Source organism: Hakea prostrata, chromosome 3 (assembly GCF_041222555.1).
Source record: "Hakea prostrata isolate BN-2017 chromosome 3, UWA_Hpros_2, whole genome shotgun sequence".
Classification (NCBI taxonomy): domain Eukaryota; kingdom Viridiplantae; phylum Streptophyta; class Magnoliopsida; order Proteales; family Proteaceae; genus Hakea; species Hakea prostrata.
The window spans coordinates 22,375,216-22,397,952 of record NC_142602.1 but is presented as its reverse complement, the minus strand read 5'-3'; the positions used below and the strand labels follow the sequence as shown (position 1 = coordinate 22,397,952).

General features: G+C 34.2%; 2 protein-coding genes and 1 long non-coding RNA gene across 3 annotated transcripts; 2 read left to right on the top strand and 1 right to left on the bottom strand.

Moving 5' to 3' along the window:
• The first annotated feature begins 543 nt into the window (after positions 1-543).
• On the top strand, positions 544-1,323 carry LOC149021612 (uncharacterized). The gene has a single exon (XM_089147469.1). It carries the CDS (start codon positions 544-546, stop codon positions 1,321-1,323), a length of 780 nt encoding a protein of 259 aa, XP_089003595.1.
• A 1,044-nt stretch (positions 1,324-2,367) lies between these two features.
• Positions 2,368-7,292, bottom strand: LOC149021611 (uncharacterized). Its single transcript, XR_016172014.1, has 3 exons — positions 7,166-7,292; positions 6,108-6,361; positions 2,368-3,131 (listed from the first exon to the last, which is right to left on the bottom strand). It is a non-coding gene; the product is annotated as an uncharacterized LOC149021611 (long non-coding RNA).
• Positions 7,293-14,503: 7,211 nt separating this feature from the next.
• Positions 14,504-20,389, top strand: LOC149021610 (UDP-rhamnose/UDP-galactose transporter 6-like). The gene is made up of 6 exons (XM_089149833.1): positions 14,504-14,708; positions 14,862-15,122; positions 15,720-15,904; positions 15,998-16,198; positions 16,305-16,466; positions 19,096-20,389. Exons 2-6 carry the CDS (start codon positions 14,993-14,995, stop codon positions 19,429-19,431), a joined length of 1,014 nt encoding a protein of 337 aa, XP_089005959.1. The 5' UTR covers positions 14,504-14,708; positions 14,862-14,992; the 3' UTR covers positions 19,432-20,389.
• The last annotated feature ends 2,348 nt before the right edge of the window (positions 20,390-22,737 follow it).

Sequence of the window (22,737 nt, the reverse complement as noted above, 5' to 3'; positions counted from 1 at the left end):
GTAGCCTCTACTTTGGATTGGAATTGTTCAAACTTAGTTAAGCTCATTAGGAGCTTGTTGTTGGGGTTTGACACTTGTGTAGCAATCCATATTTCGAGAGCATATAATGTTTCAGATTTCCCCGGACTTGTTTCTTTGAATGAATTTCTTTTTATGTGTTTAGCCAAAAAAAAACACATGAAATAAAAACTGCATAATTAACATACCGAACATATTTTTTATTATTTAAATCAGTTATCTCTACTAATAATATTACTTAGAGCAAATTTCTATAACTCTCTCATACTTAAATTCAATTTTTTTAAACAAAAAATAAAAAATAAATAAAAAGAAGAAAAAAAACACTATTTACTAAAACTCATCTATTCACATATGATCCCCCCATATAACTAAACTCTCACTTCTTCTCTCCTAATGTTTTTAAATGTTCAAGTTATCCATTTATTATTTGCTTTAAACCTATTTTTGAACTATTGAAACTATTTTATATCTTTCCTAATGCTAATCAACATTGTTTGCTTCTCTCTTCAAATCTCCTCAAAGATGGCTGAAAATTTTATTACTTCCACCAAAAGTATGGCATCTATCCTTTATGTTATGGATTGGATGAAGTTGAATTGGCCAGGTGAAAAGCAAGGTCATCGAGCAGGGCTAGCAGCCTTGATTTGTTGGCAACTATGGCTATCAAGAAATGAATTAATCTTCCAAGGGAAGCAAACCTCTCCACAAGATGTAGTACAGAGAGCAGAGGCCCAATTTGCTGAGGTATGTAACTTCAAGTCCTTATCTTCTCGCCCTTCAATAGCAATGGAAGCAAAGAAATGCAAAATACAGCATTGGCTCCCACCTTCAGGGGAATATGTGAAGCTCAACTCAGATGCATCTTGGTTGAACTCTAAAGGTGGATTGGGTTTCATTATAAGGAATTCTAGAGGTGAACAATTGGCTGCAGTCTCTATTCCTACTGATTTTTCTGAGGTGATTGAAGGTGAGGCCATGGCATTAAGAGAAGGACTTCTTCAATGTCTAGGTGAAGGCTTTTGGTGGGTGAAAGCGGAGGTGGATTGCCAACCCTTAGCCAACTTCGTCAATGGTATAGCGGAGGTTCCTATATCCATTCACAATGTGGTTAAGGACATCAATTTCTTGGCCTCTAAATTCTTAGATTGTGTGTTTGTTTTTTCTCCAAGGGAGACTAACAGCTGTGCTGACTCCCTGGCTAGGATGGATGTCTCTGTGCCGAGCAGAGTTCACTGGCCAAGGTCCACTTCTTGGTTATCCAAGCTTTGTAACTCGGATGTTTGTGCTTCTTTGGTTGAATGAATTTGAATTACCAAAAAAAAGTATGGCATCTATCTCATTATTTTACTGTTCTTCTTTTCTTTTCTTTTTTCCTAAGATGTGTTCAAATCTACAAATTTCTTCTACATCAGAGAACATCTCAAAACCCATAAATAAAAAATGAAAATAAAAAGAAATAGAATAACAACGAAGAAATTGCATCACTTCTTTGAAAGTCCAATGAATAAAGTGTTTGAGAAGCAAGATTAGATGTAGAAGCAGTTTTTTTAGTTTTTCTTTGGGGGTGGGGGGAATATAATCAACCGTTAAAGAGGGAGAAAGCTAGTGACTTGTCAGGATTGGCTAAAGTCACATTCCCCCTTCTTAGTCTATGTTTTCAGATTTGAGTAGGAATATCTTTTTCATTCTTGAAATCTGATAGCATTGCCCTGCAGTGTCTCCAAAGATTTTCTTAGGGTCTTCTTCTAATTGTCTCCAAAGATTTTCTTAGGGTCTACTTTGTTACATGAATCCAGAGATTTCATGAAATCTCTGGATTCACAAATGGGAGATTTATACCCGTTTGGTTGTGTGAATCTCTGGATTCATGAAATCTAGAGATTCACCTTTTTACACTAAAAACGTGAATCTGAAAATTTATGGGTATAAGGTGAAATCCAGAGATTTCATCTCTACTATAAAAATGTTAAACATTTGAACCATGACTTTATAAATGTTTTTAAAGGATGAATCTATAGATTTCATTCCAAAATTCAGGCTAACCAAACAGTTAATTTTATGAACTATGACTCCATAGATTTGAAATCTCTAGATTTTTAAAATCCTCAGACTCAAGTAACCAAACAAACCCTTATTCTTTCTAATCTGCATAGGTTGTTTTCCCCCTATTCTTAGAGCTTGATTGTTTGCAAAATTATTACATAAGAGGAAGGAGAGAAGGCAATGGATGCTACTTCTTCCCCACAAAGACTTGTTCTCTAATTGATTTCTTTCTTTGATTCTTGATAATTTGGAAAGAAATAAGTTTAGAACTTTAAAACATTCAGTCAAACACCTTTACCCAGGTGGAATAAAACCCTTTAAAAGAATCCAAAATAGAGATAAACCCTACAAATAAGAATAATCGTCAAGGGCTTTTTAGTATTAATTCTTATTTTCATTTGTTTAGTGTGTTTGATATTTATTATAAAATTCTCTTTTTATTTAAAGAAATTAAAAAAAAAAATCTCTAAAACTCATGTAACCAAACATACCCTTATGGATTCTGGGTTAAAAAAATTATTATATTCATTTTTGTACAAGCCACTAAAAATACAATGCAAATTGAATGTATAATAGTAAACTGTAAACATATATTCTTTTTATGAAAACCTTATTGTTTTTCCACTTTCTTACTCCCAAACCATGGTTTCAATTTATATTATAATATTCTATCAAACTTTTTATTTTAACATCACTAACTTATTTTAATTTTATAATTTAGTCTAGACAAAAAGTATCAATCATTAATCATTTTTGACAAAAAATTAATTTTTATATTTATTTCTTTTAGATAGGCAAAACAGAGAATGATAATCAGCATTTTTTGTTTCTTTCAATTTCTATACGCTAGACCAAATAAAATAATAATAATAAGATACAAATGGAAAATCATCAAAACACTTGCAAGAGATGAATTGAATATGGAAGAATTGTTTCTTGAAGAAACCTGATCAGTGGTAGCCTAGGTGAAGACAAATCTTGTTCCCTCCCGTGGACATAGAAGTTGAAGAGCCCTTGCCATGATTTACTTGCTTTTTCAGTATTTTTGCTAATAACTCGTCTTTACACTACAAAAAAAATCATCAAAGGGGCAAATACTGTCAAAATCTCATCAACTATGGGAATAGTCTCCACGTCCTCTGCAACACCTTTCTTTAATGCTTCAACCACGTATGTACAATAAAAGCTATTAAATATCACACATAAGTAGTTAAGTATCCAAGTCAAAGCATTACCAATGACCTCCATTGGTGGTATGTCAATATTGCTAAAAGCCTTCTATCAGAAAAAAAAAAAATAAAGGACACAGCAGCTGATGAACACATAGGCCACATAAAGAACTTAATTTTCGGAAGAGATTTCAGGTTCCAAATCAATTTCCGAGTCATTGAATCCTATGGTCTTACACTAGAACTTTTGGTTTCCTTCATATAGTTAACTTTCAACAACATAGTATAAGCACTTTTAAGTGAGCATAAACCATTGGAGAAACTTCTCCAAACTTGTCTTATGCGTTAATTATATTTGGGCTAATTCTGAGGACGACCATTCTTCGTCAAAGGAGAAGACATACAATGAGATCCTCCTTCCAACGTAGGTTAGCATTGAGCAGTTCACTAACCCTCCATTAGATTACAACCCACAAGTTTGAGGCTATAAGGGAAAAACTTAAAGCTACTTGGGATCCAAGGACCATCCCAAATACGAACTTTAGTGCCATCACCGGTTCTCCAAATTACACCTTGCATTGTATGTACCATCCTTCAAGCAATGGTTTGGTTTGGTTATCGCTGTAACTACTAACTATTGTTAATGCGTCAAAATGAACAGCGCACAACTTGATAGGCAAAAAATTCAAATTTTTAGATTCCAAACCCAAAATTTAGCCATAAATCCATAAACCTAGCAAATTCCAGGCAGACTGCTACGATTATATTGGGCACAAAGATGTTTAAATTTCTGTGAGACGTTTCAATTAACACTTTATATAAAATCAAAACTTGACGTCAGATGTGATCTTCCAATTCTCAACTGCATATATGGAAACCTTTGGCAAACACTCAAAAGTCTATGCTTTGTTTGCATGGCAGGTTTTCAAGACTATATGAAATTGTTAAAGGAGCCTCTAAAACTATTCTAACCAAAACAATATCCGAAAAATTAAGTAAAATATTAATCAACATTAAGGTTCTCAATTAGGAGCTTACCACATAATTCCCATTAGCATAAGAGGGATGCAAGTAAACCTCGAAGAAAGGTTCTTCAAACTTGAAATACCTTGCTTCTCCAGTAATTGTAAAGCACCATGCATGATTGCATATTTATATTGCAGGGGTTTGTGACTTAGTTGTCATTGTTTCATTTCCATGGGTATGTATCTATCTATCTATAATCTATAAACATATATAGTGGCATGTTGTTGATGAGGTTATTATTGAATATTTAACTGTTATACTTAACTTGGATTTTTGTACCCCAAATGGGGTTTGGACCTATGGTATGAACAAACCTTATGGGTTTAGGTGAGCGGTTCCAATGCAGTTTTGGTGTTTTTGAGAGATTACATTTGAACTTTCTTCTATTGCAAAGTGAAATGTCTTCAGCTTCACCCGTGGAAATACATGTTGCATTAGCATGTCTCTATTTTCATTTCTTTTTGTATTTCCTATGGGGTTCGTTCTAACATCAAATCCAATTTTGATAGCTCTTTTTTGCTTCTTAGTCATTCTTTGGTTCTTCTTCATTGTTGATCTTGGTATTACAAGAACCTGAGAAACACTCGTCAATAACCTAAGATTGTTCTTCTCTGTTCTTATATATAGATAAAATAAGGGATTCTCTTTATCTGAAGACTACTAATCTGTGGTGCTAATATATCCACAGTTCTTTAAAATCATTACCTGAGGAGCAATGTTTTTCAAGCTTCTGGGTCTGGAAAAGGTAATTGCAAAACTTGACACCCAACAGTTAGAAGCAAACTACAATGTGGCTCGTCCCATAACTCAGGTTAGAAACAAACTACAGTGTGGCTGGTCCTATAACTTAGGCTCAACATATTGCTTTGCACATGCAGTGGTTGAGCAAATGTGGCCAAAAGTTTCTGTAATGTGTGATCTACTATAAACAATCCATTCTTACAAGAACAAACAGCACATTGAGGTTGACCACCAATTGTGAGAGATGGTGCAATAGCAAAGTTGACCTCTATTCCCTTTGCTTGCTCATGACCAACTGGAGGGTATCTCCACAAGACCTTGTTTTGACTCTCTTTTTTCTTTTTTTCTTTTTTTGATGAATATATAATTTATTACCAAATGAAAGGAGGGGGAAAGGGGGACCTTGTTTTGAACGTTGTTTCAAGCTACGAATAACCAAGTAATAGTTATGCAATATGCTCCTACACTTAAAAGGGTCACAATATGCTCTTCACTAAGGTTGTTGCAAAGACCTCAAAATATTCCTAAGCTTAGAAGGTGGCTTCATTCTTATGAATTACAGTGTCAATTCATTCTTATGTCCCTATTGGTTCTTTCTCTTTTCACTGAACTAAATGTTTCAAAACTTAGGCTCACACTCTTTCTCAGCCTTATATCTAAACCATTTTATAAGTCACCATCACCAGGAAGCATCCATGATTGTGACCAGTAACTACTACACAAATCAAGGAAAAGGACACAAGTGTAGTTAGAACCATCAGCATTCCTCTCATCAATACCAACTAACAAGTTCCAACTACAAGTTTTCAACTGATAACTACATCTATAACTTGGATCTAGTGTCTATAACTTTTTTGGGTGAATTAATAAATATAATATGAACACCCCCCTAAAGGGAAAGAAAGAAGGTACAGAGGGGGAAGAGAGGGGGAGGGAGAGGCCAGCCTAAGAATGTCTGGCAGAAAATGAAGAGCTATCAAGACCCCAAGTAAAAAAATTATGCCTATAACCACTCTATGTGTGATTTTCACGCTATTTGAATAACAAAAAAATACACAATTCTACAATATGGGGGAAATAAATCACCAATGACAAAATTATACTTACCAGAATTGCAAGGTAGGACCACTTCTTCAACGACACAGAATAATGACACCTTAAACTCAATTTCTCCCACTTTCAAGAGCTCAAAGACACAAAAATCTCCACTGCAGCAGCATGTTATCTTGAAAAAATTTGTTCAAAGTATTGCATTTTTGAGAACAGAACCGGACAGACCCATTTCTTCCATTAGGAAGCTGGAGTATGATATCGTGTGCTCCCTCTTTGAAATGTTCCCGGACAAATACAAGCGGAAGATTCTATGCAAGCAAAAGAACTGCATTACAACCTTATGGAATATCATGATTTCCAACTGCAAAAGAAATGCTTTTTTGCACCAAATGATGCTATAGATATCATCTTGACTTGGGAAACAGGGGCACATAAATGTAGGCAGAAGGCAACGCAAATCAATTTCCAAATTTCAATCAAAATAAATTAATTTGAAGAACTGATGTAATGCCACCAATCCCTATGAGACAAAACACCATCCTTCTGCTGTTGATTTACTGCTTATCAAACGTCTTATTGCAGAAACATCAAAGCAGAACCTTTTGCAATTTCTCCAACACGAATTTGTAAATATTGGCAAAAAATCTTGGTTTCCAAAAGCTAGAATTAGAAACCAATTTAGCAAAAATCTACAGTGAGCACCCTGAATTTTGAAAGATTGCAGATAACAACATCCGAATACCTTACACTATATCTTCCACAATTATCAACTCGTAACATTACTGTGATTCTATCAATGTCCCACCATCACTTATAATCGGAGATAATGAGGATAGATGACACATGAGTATAGAACCAATACAGCCAGCCTTTAGGCAAATATAGAAGGCACAGGGATAGGGATCCAGTGCCAAGATAAAGTGTTTGTTTAAATTCACTGCTTGAGAAGGAGATAGCATAGGTGTAGAGCTGCAGTAAGAGGGAATTCTACCTCATCGTAGAAGAGCATATGAATATACAGTACAGAAGAATAATCTAATCTAACGACAACTAAAACATACAATAAATTGAAAGTAGAAACAACCTAATGAAAACAAAAGGTCTGTTCTTACCTGAGATTCAGCGAGCAAAAGCAAGAGAACCGAGCAAATTATCTTCTGATCCCATACCAAACGAAGCCTCTGGATGTCTCCTTTCGAAAAACGCATAATAGGGATTCCGAGAGAGAGACAGCAAGAGAATTAGAGGCATTGAGAGAAAGAGAGAGAGAGAGAGAGAGAGAGCGAGAGGAGAAAAAAAGAACCAGAGAGATTGCGAGAGGGAGAGCGAGAGAAACCCTAGCAGGGTTGGGCGAGAGAATGAGAGAATGAGAGAATGAGAGAATGAGAGAATGAGTTCGTTTTTCTGACTATTCGTCATTCCGAAAAGTTTAAATAAAGCGCGGGGTTGAGCGGGAGGAATTAGGGAAGGATATTTTCAGAACATTTTGGGGGCGGTTTTACAAAATATCGTGATTTGCCTCCATTCATTGTAAAATCGCTTTGTAATAACAATATAACATACTATTTCGTGGCCGATATATAAAAACCGCCATTAAATGTGGTGCTTTTTGTATGGAATGGTTCGTTGCTTGTGGGTTTTAACCCATTTCTGTCCATTTAAAATAAATCACTACTAAATATATATTATTTATGGCCGTTTAAAATAAACTGTCAATAATTAAAAATTAAAAGGTCACCAATTACCTTTTTCTTGTAGTGTTATGTTATATTCAAATGCATCGGATTTTATCTGTGCTATAAATTACAAACAGAAATTAACTATAAAGGCATGCTAGGGTGAATCCGTATCATTACTCCGTCGGTGGGCCCCACAGCTGAGAATTATTTTTTTTAAAAAAATTCTCATCACCCACCTCTGGGCCCCTGTATTTTGGGGTGGAAAAGCCGTCGGTGAGCACAAAATATAGTTAAAGCGCTCCCTGACGGGGTCGCAGATCCGGACTCTACTAGGGTGAGGAGTTGACAATCACAGGAAGCGAATGTGAATCGTTTCGAACCATAATGATAAATAACACGAATAAGATGAAGCGAAAATTTGAAAAGCCCGCAATTTTTTTTATGTTTTTTCCTTTTTTTGGAAAGAGCATGAATTTATTTAAATCCCGAATTTATAATCTAAATTATCAATTTCTTTTCCATGAGTTTGGATTATCTTCACATGGATGACAGTGTGTTTTCTTTTTTTTTTTGTGTGTTTGATATTTATTTTAAATTCTCTTTTTACGTAGAGAAACAAAAAAATGTTAAAAATCTATAATAGACATTTTGTCTATTATGGGTAAAAAAACTTGTTGTATTCATTTTTTACAAGTCACTAAAAATACAAATGCAAATTGAATATATTATAGTAAACATATATTCTTTTTATGAAAACTTTATTGTTTCTTCATTTTCTTACTCCCAATCCATATTTTCAATTTATATTATCGTATTCAATCAAAGTTTTTATTTAACATGTCTAACTACTAACTTATTTTCATTTTACAATCTAATATAGATAAATATTATCCATCATTTATCATTTTTTACAAAAAAATATTTTTTATATTTAGTTCTTTTAGATAGGCAAAACAAAGAATGATAATTGATTTTGTGTTTTTTTTTTTTTTTAACCCTATACTGTGAAAAGGATTATTCATCAACATTTTTTTTTCTACACCAAACCAAATGAAATAATAATAATTATTATAAATAATATACAAGTATAAAATAATCAAAACACTTGCAGGAGATGAATTGAATATCGTTTATCGAAGAAATCTAATAAATGGTAGCCTCGGTGAAGACGAATCTTGTTCCCTCTTGTGGACATAGGAGTTGAAGAGTCCTAGCCATGATTTTTCTTGCTTTTTAAGTATTTCTGTTGATTACTTGTCTTTATCCTGGATTCAAATGCATCCGATTCTACCTATATTAGAAATTACAGATGGAAATGAACTATAAAGGCATATTAGGGTGATGAGTTGACAATCACAAGAAGTGAAAAATATTAAAAAAATAAATAAAACCTTGTTAAGAAAAATATGAGGTGAGAGATAAGTGAATGAAAATAGAGAACAAGCTTGCTGAAGTTTGAATTCTCACTTTTCATTTAGGGAATAGGATTTCAAAAATTGAGCGGACAATGTTAAAGTCAAGAGAATCTAAGCGGAGGAGAGGATAAAGAGATGAAAGCGGCACCTTTCTGTGAGATTTTGAATATAAAATATTTTGAATCAGAAGTAATAAATACCACGAATAAGATGAAGAGAAATTTTGAAAAGCCCTAAAAAAAAATGTTTCTATGCTTTTTCCTTTTTTTGGAAAGAACATTAATTTATTTAAATTTAAATCCCTAATTTAGAACCTAAATTATCAATTTCTCATGTTTTTTCCATGAGTTTGGATCACCTTCTCATGGATGACAATGTGCTTTCTTGATGATTTTTTTAGTGTGTTTGATATTTATTTTAAGTTCTCTTTTCATTTAAATAACAAAAAATCTCCAAAATCTATAATAGACGTTTTGTCTCTTACGGATTCTAGGTAAAAAAAATTATTGTTTTCATTTTCGTACAAGCCACTAAAAAAACAAATGTAAATTGAAGGTATTATAGTAAGCATATATTCTTTTTATGAAAACCTTATTGTTTCTCTATTTTCTTAATCACAAACCATGTTTTCAATTTACGTTATTATATTATAACAAACTTTTTATTTTTATTTTTTGATAAACAGATTTTTAATTAGAAGACGGGCAAGAAAAAGCCCAATACATCCTGACAAACTCTTTTTTGATAACATGTCTAACTTATTTTCATTTTTATCAAAACCTAAATTTGTGAAAAGGTTTCTTCATCAGCATTTTTTGTTTCTTTTGATTTCTATAGGCCAAACCAAATGAAATAATAATAATAATAATAATAATAATAATAATAATAATAATAATAATAATAATAATAATAATAATAATAATAATAATAATAATAATAATAATAATAATAAAATAAGATAAAATGGAAAATAATAAAAACACTTGCAGAAGATGAATTGAATGTGGAAGAATTGTTTATTGAAGAAACCTGATCAGTGGTAGCCTCGGTGAAAGCGAATCTTGTTGTCTCTTATGTACATCGAAGTTGAAGAGCCCTAGCCATGAGTTTTTTGTTTTTTAGTATTTTTGCTGATAACTTGTCTTTATCCTGTATTCAAATGCATTCGATTCTACTTGTATTGAAAAGTACAGATGGAAATGAACTATAAAAAGCATATTAGAGTGAGGAGTTGACAATTGCAGGAAGCGAAAATACTAAAAAACACCTTGTTAGAGAAAAGATGAGGTGAGAGACAAGTGAAAGAAAATAGATAATATGCTTACTTAAGTTTGAATTTTACTTTTCATTTACGGAATAATATTTCAAAAATTGAGCAAATGACGTTAAACTCAAGAGAATCTATGCGGAGGAGGGGAGAAATAGATGAAAAGCGGCACCCTTCTCTGAGATTTTGAATGTGAAATGTTTAGAATTATAAATGATAAATAACAAGAACAAGATGAAACAAAAATTTAAAAAGCTCACCAAAAAAAAGTTTCTATGCGTTCTCTCTTTTTTCTGGAAAGAGCGTGAATTTATTTAAATTTAAATCCCGAATTTAGAACCTAAATTATCAAATTCTCATGCTTTTTCGGTGAGTTTGGATTCCCATTGATGACAATATGCTTTATTGTTATTTTTTTATTTTTTATTGTGTTTGATATTTATTTTAAATCTTCTTTTTATTTAAAGACACAAAAATTCTCCAAAATCTATTATAGACTTTTTGTTTATTACAGATTCTGGGTAAAAAAGACTTATTGTATTCATTTTGTACGAGCTACAAAAAAGTACAAATGCAAATTGAAGAAGTTGTAGTAAACATATATTATTTTTATGAAAACCTTATTTTTTTTCTCCATTTTCTTACTCCCAAACCATGTTTTCAATTTATATTATCATATTCTATCAAACTTTTTATTTTGATATGTCTAACTTATTTTTATTTTACAATTTATTTTAGTCAAAATTATCCAATAATTTATCATCTTTTTACCAAAGATTATTTTTTATATTTATATCTAAATTAAAATTTATATTTATTTCGTTTAGATAGGCAAAACAGAGAATGATAATTGATTTTCTTTTTATTTAAAAAGGAAAAAACCCTATATCTGCAAAAAGGTTTCTCATTTTTTGTTTCTTTTGATTTCTATACGCCAGACCAAATTAAATAATAATAATAAATAATATACAAATGGAAAATAATCAAAACAATTATAGGAGATGAATTGAATATGGAAGAATCATTTCTCGAAGAAACCTGATCAAGAAGGCGAATCTGGTTCTCTCTCATGGACATAGGAGTTGAAGAGCCCTGACAATGATATTTATTGCTTTTTTCAGTATTTTTGCTGATAGCTTGTCTTTATCTTGGATTCAAATGCATCCAATTCTACCTGTGTTTAGAAATTACGGATGGAAATGAACTATAAAGGCATACTAGGGTGAGGATTTGACAACCACAGGAAGTGAAAATATTGAAAAAAACCCTATTAGCGAAAATACAACGTGAGAGATAAGTGAACAAATATAGAAAATATGCTTATTGAAATTTGAATTCTTACTTCCCATTTAAGGAAGATGATTTCAAAAATTGAGTAGACAACGTTAAGGTTAAGAGGATCTATGCATAAAAGGGGATTAAAATATAAAAAACGGCACACTTCTCTAAGATTTTGAATTTGAAATGTTTTGAATAAGAAATGACAAAAAAGACGAAGAAGATGAGGTGAAATTTTGAAAAGCCCAAAAAAAATAAAATTGTTTCTATGCTTTTCCATTTTTTCTGAAAGAGCATTAAGTTATTTAAAATTTAAATCTTGAATTTAGAACCTAAATTATCAATTTCTCATGAGTTTGGATAACTTTCTCACTGACTACAATGCATGCGTTTTTTTTAACGCTTTTTTTTTTTTATATGAGGTTCATCGGGGTCAGTTTGCGTGCACCATGATTACATCATCAAGGGAGCTTTTAACCACACAATAGTGGTGGATTCACATAATTTAATCTTTGATTTATTTTATTTTTTGGAATAAAAATAAACATTATATTATAAAAAGTAAAATATATAATACATATAGAAGTTAACTATGATAAACAAATATATATATGACGATTATGGTCTGCATCAATTATCTCTCTGAGCTCATCGAAGAGGTAAGGAACCAAATAGGAAATCTCTATTTCTGTCGTAACATGACTTGCAAGATAGTTAGCAACAACTTGCAAGTTATGAACGAAAACACATTGGTCCATTGTAAAGCCCCTAAATATCTTCTAGCATATCACGAACCAACCAAGGTATATGAACAAGAAAATTAATGTGGTTGATTGCAACGAGTTGCTGATGTGCACCTTCACATCTTCATATCATCGTTTTGTGCAGTTCTTAGACCAACGATGATCGACTTTAATTCCATCCGAAGCACACTGTCGGTGATAAGCCCACTAGCTACAGCAAAGAGAACCTCGCCATGGCAATTCATCCTAAGATCCCATATCCTCTATGCGCCCTATCAAGGAGCCATCACAATTAACTGCTATCCAACATTCGGAAGATCTACCCCAAATTAAAGGCCACTCCAGAGGAAGGTAGGAGACAAACCTTGATATTCAGTATTCATGTATAGAGACTCCACAATTCTTGTGTGATAGAAAAACATCAATTCTCTAGCTCTATTTGGATCGCAGTTGAACTTTTCTTAAAAAAATCACTTACGCAAAACAAGAGGTTACGATTTCATCTCGATCACAAGTTTGGATCTAGAACGTACACTGCACAGTGGAGCAATACCGAAGCAATTTCATCAATTCTCACATGAGGGGGAGATAAATATTGAGGAATATTGTTAATGGGCCTTCCAAGTGGCAAGGCCTCCATAAAGGACGGAAAAGAATATGAGAACTTCTCAGGATCTGCCGGCTCAGCCCATGTGATTGTTTGTATGCGTAGACTGTAGAGTGTCAAATGCACGTTTTGTCTACCTTTTGAAAATTACACGTTTGGGCCACTCTGTCTCATAAACCTGCTTATTTACGCAAAGTGCCTGCCCTTCCATGGAATGGAAGTGGTCCATAAATCTCCACCAGAAACAAAGAAAACAAGAAAGAGAAGAACCCTAGACTTTCGGTTTTGGACTTTGGGACCTGTTTGCCGACTTGAGAACGAACCAACACCCATGGGTCTGGGCTTTTAAAACTTCGAGGTGGGGCCCAATCGCTGCTCGGAGCGACTCCAGATCATTTCCTTGTTTAATGCTTTTTCATCAAACATATTATGTGGGGAAAACATCCTCTATTGTGCACAACACTGCATTTTTGTACCAAATGGAAATTACTGTTGCTCTCTTATATTATAGCTTAACGACTAAAAGAATCCTACTCTTTATGAAATTAGTATTGCCACCCTTGATTCTAACAGTGTTAAGTGACCGGTTGAATATTTAATGTTTATTTTGTATTTTTTACAATTAAGAAAATCAAAGATAATATATTATTCTTATTTAGCAAAAAACTATATGAAATAATTTTACAAGTGTATTTTTATCATTTTAAATAAAAGAAAAGAAAAAAAGAACCTAAGAACTCCTAAAATTGTTAACATAAAATTAGACAATAAATAAATAAAAATTTATTGAAAGTAGAAATTTCTTAAAATTGATAACATTAAGTAAATAAAAAAAATTAAAAATCACTATTCTTATTACCAAATTGAAAAGTGCATATATAAAATTTTAAATTTTGATTAAAATAAAAATATTGTGTTAATTAAGTTTAAATTTTATCTAATTACTTAAGATAAGAATATAATTTAATATAAAATGTAAATAAATACTATAAATTTAATTTGTTATTTTAGATAATAAAATATGAGATATTTTATTTAACTGATGAAATTTAATGAAAGGGGACAATAATAATTACAGACAAAATTGAAAATTTCAAAAAATATAGAAGATACAGTGGAAATTAAATATAAAATGACAATAATAATTATTTTATCATATTTAGATGTAGCCCATTCACTAAAAAAAAATGTAGACCCCGCATAATATGTGTAATGAAAAAGCAAGCGAATAGAATGGACAATCCTGAAGAGAAAGGTGACCCAGACTCAATCGGAGCCGGGTCTCTTCTGGCCGTGCCTGCCCGCCTGCCAGCTAGGCGTTCCCAGGTTCAAGCAAAGGTTTCCACTTTTGTGATGTAATAAAATAATGATAATTATTTTTACCAAAAAGATAATAATATTGCATTTATGTCTTTATTTATTAAAGTATAAATTTATAAAAAAGACCCGAAATGGAGAGATTCGATTTCGAAAGGGGGAAGGGAGGAGGACGACGTCCCTTCACTTACAGCCATCGTCCGACGAAAGTCTACTTCGATCTTAGCCTTTTGATTCTCTCTTTCATTTTTGGATTTCAGGAACCCTACTTCTCTTCTCTGTGGATCTCAGATCGGTTCAGAGTTGCACAGCTTTAACAGTTTCTTCTCTGGATTTGTTTTCTTTTCAGGTTCGATTTGATCTATACTTGATTGCATTTTAATCTCTAGTCTGAAAGTAATTCGCGTAGATTTGGTAGGGATCTGTGAATGATTCATCGTGGTCTCTTAAAATCTCGAATTTAGTATTTTATTTGATTTAATTTCACGTATTCACTGTCCAGGTGCATTGGCTGGATTACTGAACAAAGGAAAATTTGGGAATCATTTGGTTCTATAACAAGCAAGCTTTCTGTTTCCTTTATTTTCTGATGGGAAAGAAACGATAGATATAACTGAGGACGCTTAGAGGAATATGGCTCCAGCCAGCAAATCCGACAGGAAGGCTGCCGGTGATGCAGCCTCATGGATGTTCAATGTTGTCACTTCCGTCGGGATTATTATTGTCAACAAAGCCTTGATGGCCACTTATGGTTTCAGCTTTGGTACAATTCTTCAACTCTGATTTTGTATCTAATGGTTAATTTCTGTTGCTGTCCCTGTTTCATCCTTATTAGATCAAGTTCTTAGTTGATTTAGGAAGTTGAATTTTTAGGTTGTGATTTATGAAATTATGAAATTATGTTTCATCTCACTCGTATTTGGAGCAAGTAGATTTGTCATTAAGAAGGTGGTAATTGCACTCTTTTCGTGTTGATGCCAATTAAGTTCTTATGTTTCTTACTCGCAGACATAAGATTTTGGGAAAATTGTTGTTGGCAGTAAGACAGTTGATTGTATAGAATAAGAGTGTCATCATTATTCCAGTACTTTTCCATGCCCTGGAATCCACACTGAAATGCCCAAATTAATTTTTCTTTTTCAGATCAATTTGGTCCCGCCATATGAATTGTCATTTTTTTCTTTGGCATTTATTTTTGGATTGTGAATTTATCAGAAATCTTATTACTAGACATTTTCGACCAAACCTTTTTTGCTGGTTTAGTTGGTTAAGGATTCTTCATATTTTGTAGTCAACCGTCTCAAGCTGTTAGTGGTATGCTTTAATTAATAATGTGTCTGCTTTTATATTTCTCCTGCAGCCACCACATTAACCGGTTTGCACTTTGCTACAACCACCTTGATGACCCTTGTTCTCCGTTGGCTGGGATATATCCAGCCCTCACATCTACCATTGCCCGATCTGTTAAAATTTATCATCTTCGCTAACTTCTCCATTGTTGGAATGAACGTAAGTCTGATGTGGAACTCCGTGGGATTTTATCAGGTCAGTTCCATTGCGCAATGCCTTTAGTGTGTTAATTGATTCGAATTGTTGAAATTGCCAACTAATATACGTTGTGTATTAAAAATTTGTTAGATTGCAAAATTGAGTATGATCCCTGTATCCTGCCTTCTTGAAGTTTTCCTGGACAAGATTCGATACTCTAGAGATACAAAACTTAGCATAACCGTGGTTTTGCTGGGTGTTGGAGTATGCACTGTCACTGATGTGAGTGTTAATGCTAAAGGCTTTATTGCTGCTTTTGTGGCAGTATGGAGCACTGCTCTGCAACAGTATGTAAGTTATTGCTGAAAATAAGATTATGTAATTATCTTCTACCCCTCAAATTCTCAAACTATATCTTCTATTCTCTGTCAAATGACTATGTTTATTTTGTGTGTAGTATGTACATTTCCTCCAGAGGAAGTATTCACTTGGATCTTTCAGCCTACTAGGACATACTGCACCAGCTCAGGCTGCTTCACTGCTGTTGGTGGGGCCATTTCTAGATTACTGGTTGACAAACAAAAGAATTGACGCCTATAACTATACTACAGTGTCTGTGGTAAGTACTACTTGTATGAAGAAGATAATAACTTACCATTTTGTCTTTTCATTTTCTACAAATTTGTATGTCTCTCTCTCCCCCTCTTTTTGCATGTGTTTGTCTGAAGTTTTTTTTTTGGTGGTGGGGGAACTAGCCTGAAAGTCATTTTACTCCACAATTTTAAAAATTATACACTCTCCTGTTTGACTAATGGTATAAACTTATAATTAGAAAAGAAAAGGACTTTTGACTCTGTTATATCTTTATGTATAACCCATTCCATAAGTTAGAAAACCCCATTCACTTGAAGACCTGCAACACCATCATTCTCCCTCTAACAAAGGTAAAGAATCTAATCTCTTGTCTATCTGCACAAGAGATGGAAAAAGTTAGATTGTTGGATTGTTTTTTTTTGCTATAGCTTATCACAACTCAAAATGGACTAGGCAGATAACTGGATAGTGAAGGCTCAGAAAATAATTTCTGCTATTGAACTTGAAGTGGAAGAATCCATGATGCTGACCAGTTTTTAGACCAAAGCATCCGAAGAAGCTACACATCTCCCACCAAAGAAAGAAAAATAGAAAAATACTATTGGACACTACAGAGCAGGTTAAATATGCTATTGAATAAATCGTTTTAGTGTTACTTAATATAGCAACAGGGCCTATGGAAAGGGTTCTTCCTTGTAGTACTTAAACTTCACTTGTTGGCCATCGCTTAGTTTTGGCTGTTACAGTAAGAAAATTGACATAGATACTTCTCTGTCAATCTATATGAGAGGTTTATATCTTCAGATCTCCTGACTTTTAAGGGGGAGAATGGGTAATGAATAAATTGAGTCTGTTGCTAATTGTTTTAGCTAACCTGGATAATTAAGTCCATTCAATACAAATTGCTGTTGGACCATGTACTGAATAAAATGTTCAAGATGTTTTTTAATTGCAAGCTTTGCTGATTGAAAGTTGACCTGAAGTGCTTGTTTGGATCGGAGGCATAGTCTACTGTTATCTTCTCACCAATTAGGTAAAATAGAAAATGAACCATGCCCCTGAACTAAATAAAGAGAAGTGAAAGATTAAGTGCATTGTTCACATTAACTTTTCACTTGTACTGCTTATTGGGATGTGTTTCCATTCCTTCCCCCCAAAACCAACAAAAAAAAGAAAAAAGAAAAAAGAAAAATTGAACCTTCTCACTTTAGAGTATGTCTTTTTTTTTTTGGGTAGAAAGAGTAGTCTTTTTATAGATAAGAAATTTGGTGCAGATTTGATGCAAAACCCTACTGGAGGGGTTGTCTCACACTTGAAGTCTGTTCATAGGCTTGCCAAATACAAAGTGACGTATAAAGTTAAGAAGTTGGATTCGATTTGATATGGTATGTAAGTCAAACCTGGAGGTGTGTTAGGAACTGTAAATTTTCATATGTTTTTCTTCCAGTATTTGGGCTGGAGATAAGGCTTTGATGTTTCTTCAGAAAATGTTGGGGATTGTTCTGGGATCGGTTGTAGTGTAAGCTTATTTGGTAAATGTCAAGTAGATGATTAAGGTACTAACAGATGCTCCTGAGGTCTGCTGTCATTTACTGGTGACATTCAAGCCAAGAGTCGGAGGGTGCAGCTTTGGCTGCTGTATTTTTTTCCCCCCTCAACAGAACCCTTGCGGCTTCTGTTTTTGATGGGTGAGAGGTTATGGATGGGACTTCTCCAGCTTATGAATTTAATCTGACCTTCTTCTCAGAAAGTTTGGCCCATTTAGCAAAGTAAAATCTGATGATTTCATCAACAACGGTGTCCGGCTAATGGAATTTATCACTCTAATAATTATTAATACGTAAAAAGTGGGGGAGGTATCCAAACATGGGGATGACATGATTTTCATGCTAGCTTCACTTTTCCAGTGGAGCTGTGGAGGTGCATAAAATGTAGTCCCCTTTTTTTTATTTTATTTTTTATTTTATGTAAACTACTTAATATAATACATTGTATAAAAAGTATGATAATGTGGATACAACTTGCTATGATGAAGCTCATGTTTTTTTTTCATTGAATGCATTTTACACACCGCACAACCTGACCCCAAAAAAATAAAGAACTTACATTTTCATGTGCATGTGCAAATAGTCTGAAGCTTCTAATCCAATGTGAGCAGTTTGTAAATTATTATCTTTTGATTCGGGAGTTTTAGGTATGCATAACATTTTTCTAGGTGCCTGTAGGATGTAGGATGTCTTATGGTTTGATTTCAGGGCTATGCCAGTTTGGGAGTTCAAATGACCGTACATTGTTGGAAGCCTTTAGTACCTAGTTTGCTTTAATTGTGGACTTCTCAAAGTTACTATTGTTTTTCTCCTGTAGATTGTACTATTAAAGTCCACAAAATGGATATGCATGACTTGTTGGTCGTGTTTCTAAATGGTGTTGAGCACTTCACTTTGTTATGCATAGGTGGATGGCTATGTAAGTCATTATGTGGAATGAAGTATTTCCACAGAGAAAGAAGAAAGAGTGGGATGAAGTATGCATTGTTTGTGTAATGCTTCTTTATTTTCTGTTTTCACTGCTGGATAACACCTAACGTGCTTGTATGTGAGAATTGAACATTTGCTTCTAGTACTTGACATCAAAAACTTTTCTGGTCCATGCAGATATTCATCATATTGTCATGCACAATTGCAGTAGGTACCAACCTTAGTCAATTCATCTGCATTGGCAGATTCACAGCTGTCACCTTCCAAGTCCTTGGTCACATGAAGACCATACTTGTCTTGATTTTGGGATTCATCTTCTTTGGGAAGGAAGGTCTGAATTTACAAGTTGTTCTTGGCATGGTCATAGCAGTTATGGGGATGATCTGGTATGGCAATGCATCATCTAAACCAGGAGGTAAAGAGCGTCGGTCTCTTTCTATACCTATCACTCGACCACAAAAGCATGGCGGGGTATCCGAGGCCGGTGAACTTGAAGGAAAAGCCTTGAGTTAACACTAGATGATTATTTGATTTCCATAACTTCATTTGCTTTTTGAAGGTCAGAGTTTCGGTTTCATTAAATTTTCTTTTAACATTTAAATTTTGAATCATTACTTTCCTTGATCTCGTATTCGTTCAAGTGAATGAGTACTCTTGGATAGGATGCAGATTCCTTAAAGCATTCCTTTTTGTTAAATCATTATTTATAGAAATTTATTCTCTTCCACATTTATTAGATTATATCCTGTTCTGCTTTGAACTCCCCATCTTGATATAGTATCTCTTTTGTAAGTGATGGTAAAGCATAGGTATTTTAAGAGAAAAACAATAGCAGTATATTGCTATTACTGGTTCTATGCATGTTTGTATTCTCTTACCTTCCAGCCGTTCAGGTAAGATTTATTGATTGGACATGGTAAAGGATAGGATTCCTCACTTCTTCGAAATGTTCCAAATCAATATGGTAGCTGGTGGCTTGATTAGAAATTCTAAGATGAACTTGTTCCAAGTTGGTCAATTTTGATGTCTTAAGAGTTTTCCTACATTAAATGATTTACAAAAATCAGCCAGTGGAATTTATTTCTTTTCAAATTTACTACAAATCACAACTGTTTTATGTTCAATGTTCAAACCCCGCTTCTCAAATATTTGCTTTAAATCTCTATTGAACCCAGTAACAGGAGTAACTTGAACTTGGGAATGAATCTACTGTACAAATATTTTCATGAGAACTCAGGATTCGAATTTTTTTTCACTTTAGGATGCCTTGGTATTGTAGTTTTGGGCCATTTAATTTGTTTCCTTCAGTTTCAGGGAATAATAAGAAAGTTTTACTTAGATAATAAAAAAAGAAATCCTTTTTCGTCTAACTCATGATGTCCTCTTTTGGGCTTATATTTCGTCATCCCATTCTCTGTTGCAGAATCTAGCTCAACTTCTTTTAGAGGCTATTTGGGAGGAAAAGCAATGTAAAACCCAATCCAAGGCGGTTCAATTTTAGTGCTATGCATTTAATATGCAACGAAGATTGAATTGAGTGGTGGAGGTCGAAATATCGACCACCTATTTTGTAAATATTGTTAAAAAAAAAAAAACTAAATGGATGGTTGAGATTTTGACCTCAATCACTTATTTCATTCTCACCGTACACAACTTAGTTTTGTACAATTAATTCCACAGCATTGAAGCTCTGTCCATCGAAGAACTCTTGTTGGAGCCAAAGATTATAGATGTTTAATGGACTAATTCATCTTTGGCATTTGAACTATTGAGGGCCTGAGGCACGTTGGTGAGAAAAAAACAAGTTTTTATTCTAATAATCGAATTACTATTATGCCTTTTGCTCCTCCTAATGTTCATTACTCAGTGTGGTCTGTTGACTCCTAATTTACATGATTGAGGAGTCAATGTCCTGCTGAGCTTCACCCTTGAATGACATGATGATTTGGATTATTTACGCATAGGTATGTGCTCCTTCATGCTTTCCACCACACATTAAGGGTGATGCTCACGATAGAATGAATCAAAAGTGAGATCCCTAGTGATGGAGGAGCGTGAGGGGAGCTATTCTCTGGCTCTCCCTTGACTGAGAGATGAGCTGGACTCATGTGGCCCTTGATGAAGAGATGATCTGGACTCGAGTGGGTCAGTCCTCTAGAGACGTTGTTCATAAATAAATTCATTAATCAAAAGGAAGACGAGGAGAATGAGAAGAGATATTTGCTTTCACTAAGGTGGTGTATAGACAACGAACGAGATGTTTCTACTCCATTTTTGACCGTCTTTACGATACTTCTAGTAAAATGTTTTGTTTTTTTTTTTTTTTTTTTTTAAAAAAAAAAAAAAAAAAAAAAAAAAAAAAAAAATTTGTGTGTGTTGGTGTTTCAGCGGGGGGTTTTTTTTTTTGGTAGGAAAAAACATTTTATTAAAAAGAAAAACCACGATTACAACCTACAGATAAAACATCAAATAACATAAACAACCTAATAGAAGTAGGGGGGGTGTGAACATGTAGAAAAGCATCCTGGGATAAGGCTCCTTCCTTAGCCAACACATCAGCAACAAAGTTGGCTTCCCTTGGGACATGAGTGAAGGAAATGGATGCAAATGACGCTGCCAGTATGGTGATGTCTTTGATAATTGGATAAAGTTTCCAAGGCACGTCATGGGGAAATTTTTGAATGATAGCTATCAAAGCTTGATTATCACTCTCCATCATTATTCGGGTCACTTGGAAATCTTGTGCCCATGTCATTGCCCTTCTCATTGCCAGTGCTTCCAAGGTCAGAATATCTTGTGATTTAGAACCCTGTCCAAAGGCAAATAACATTTCTCCCAAATGGTTCCCCGGCAATGCCCCCATATCCTGCTTGTTGCTGTTCCTTATAATATGAGCCATCGACATTGAGCTTGATACAATGAGGAGGAGGTGCAATCCATTTTATAACTCCGTAAGTTGGAGATGGCGTAGGAACTCGAGGCTCAGGAGAAATGTAAAATTGTAAGCCTTTCCAAATCTGGAAAGCTAGCTGTGCTGGTTGAAGAGAATTAGGCGAGGAGATTTGACTCACATAAGACTTCCAAAGAAGCCATAATGCAAGAAGAGAGCTAAGAAATATGTCTGCGCCTTCTTTCCTTAGAGCTAGAGCTACAGACTGTTCCACCACATCTTTAATGGAAGAAGCTCCAAGCAGGGCCGAGAAATGAAGATCATGCCATATTGCAGAAGCATAGTGGCATTGTAGAAAGATGTGATCCGGCGATGCCTCCATATTACCACAGAAAAGACATGCAATTGGGATATTACAACCACGCGCAGCAAGAAGATCAGCGGTTGGAAGCTTTTGATGAAGGAGTTTCCATAGAAAATGTAGGGCCCTTGGTGGAAGTGATAATTTCCAAAGGAGGCTCCATGTGTTAATCTGCCTAAAATTGTGATTTTTCTGCTGAGCACACGCTATGTTGTAGGCGGATTTCACTGTAAATTTCCCCGATGAAGTCCAGCTCCAAATGATGCGGTCCTCCATATGAAAAAGAGGAATTTGTATTGATAGTATTTTCTCCACCACTTCACTCGGCCACCATTCCTGTAAGAGAGTACGATTCCATGAGCGAGAATTGGTATTTATCAGCTCAGCTACCTTAATCGGACCTTTCCATGCTAACGGGTAACAACCCCGATCCATCAAAGTATCTCGGGATCCAATTTGCCTCGCCAAGGGTGAATACGTTCTCCATTACCCACTTGCATGAACAAACCCTTTTTCATCAGATCACGTCCCATTAGTATAGATTTCCAGCCCCAGGAATCTGTGACTT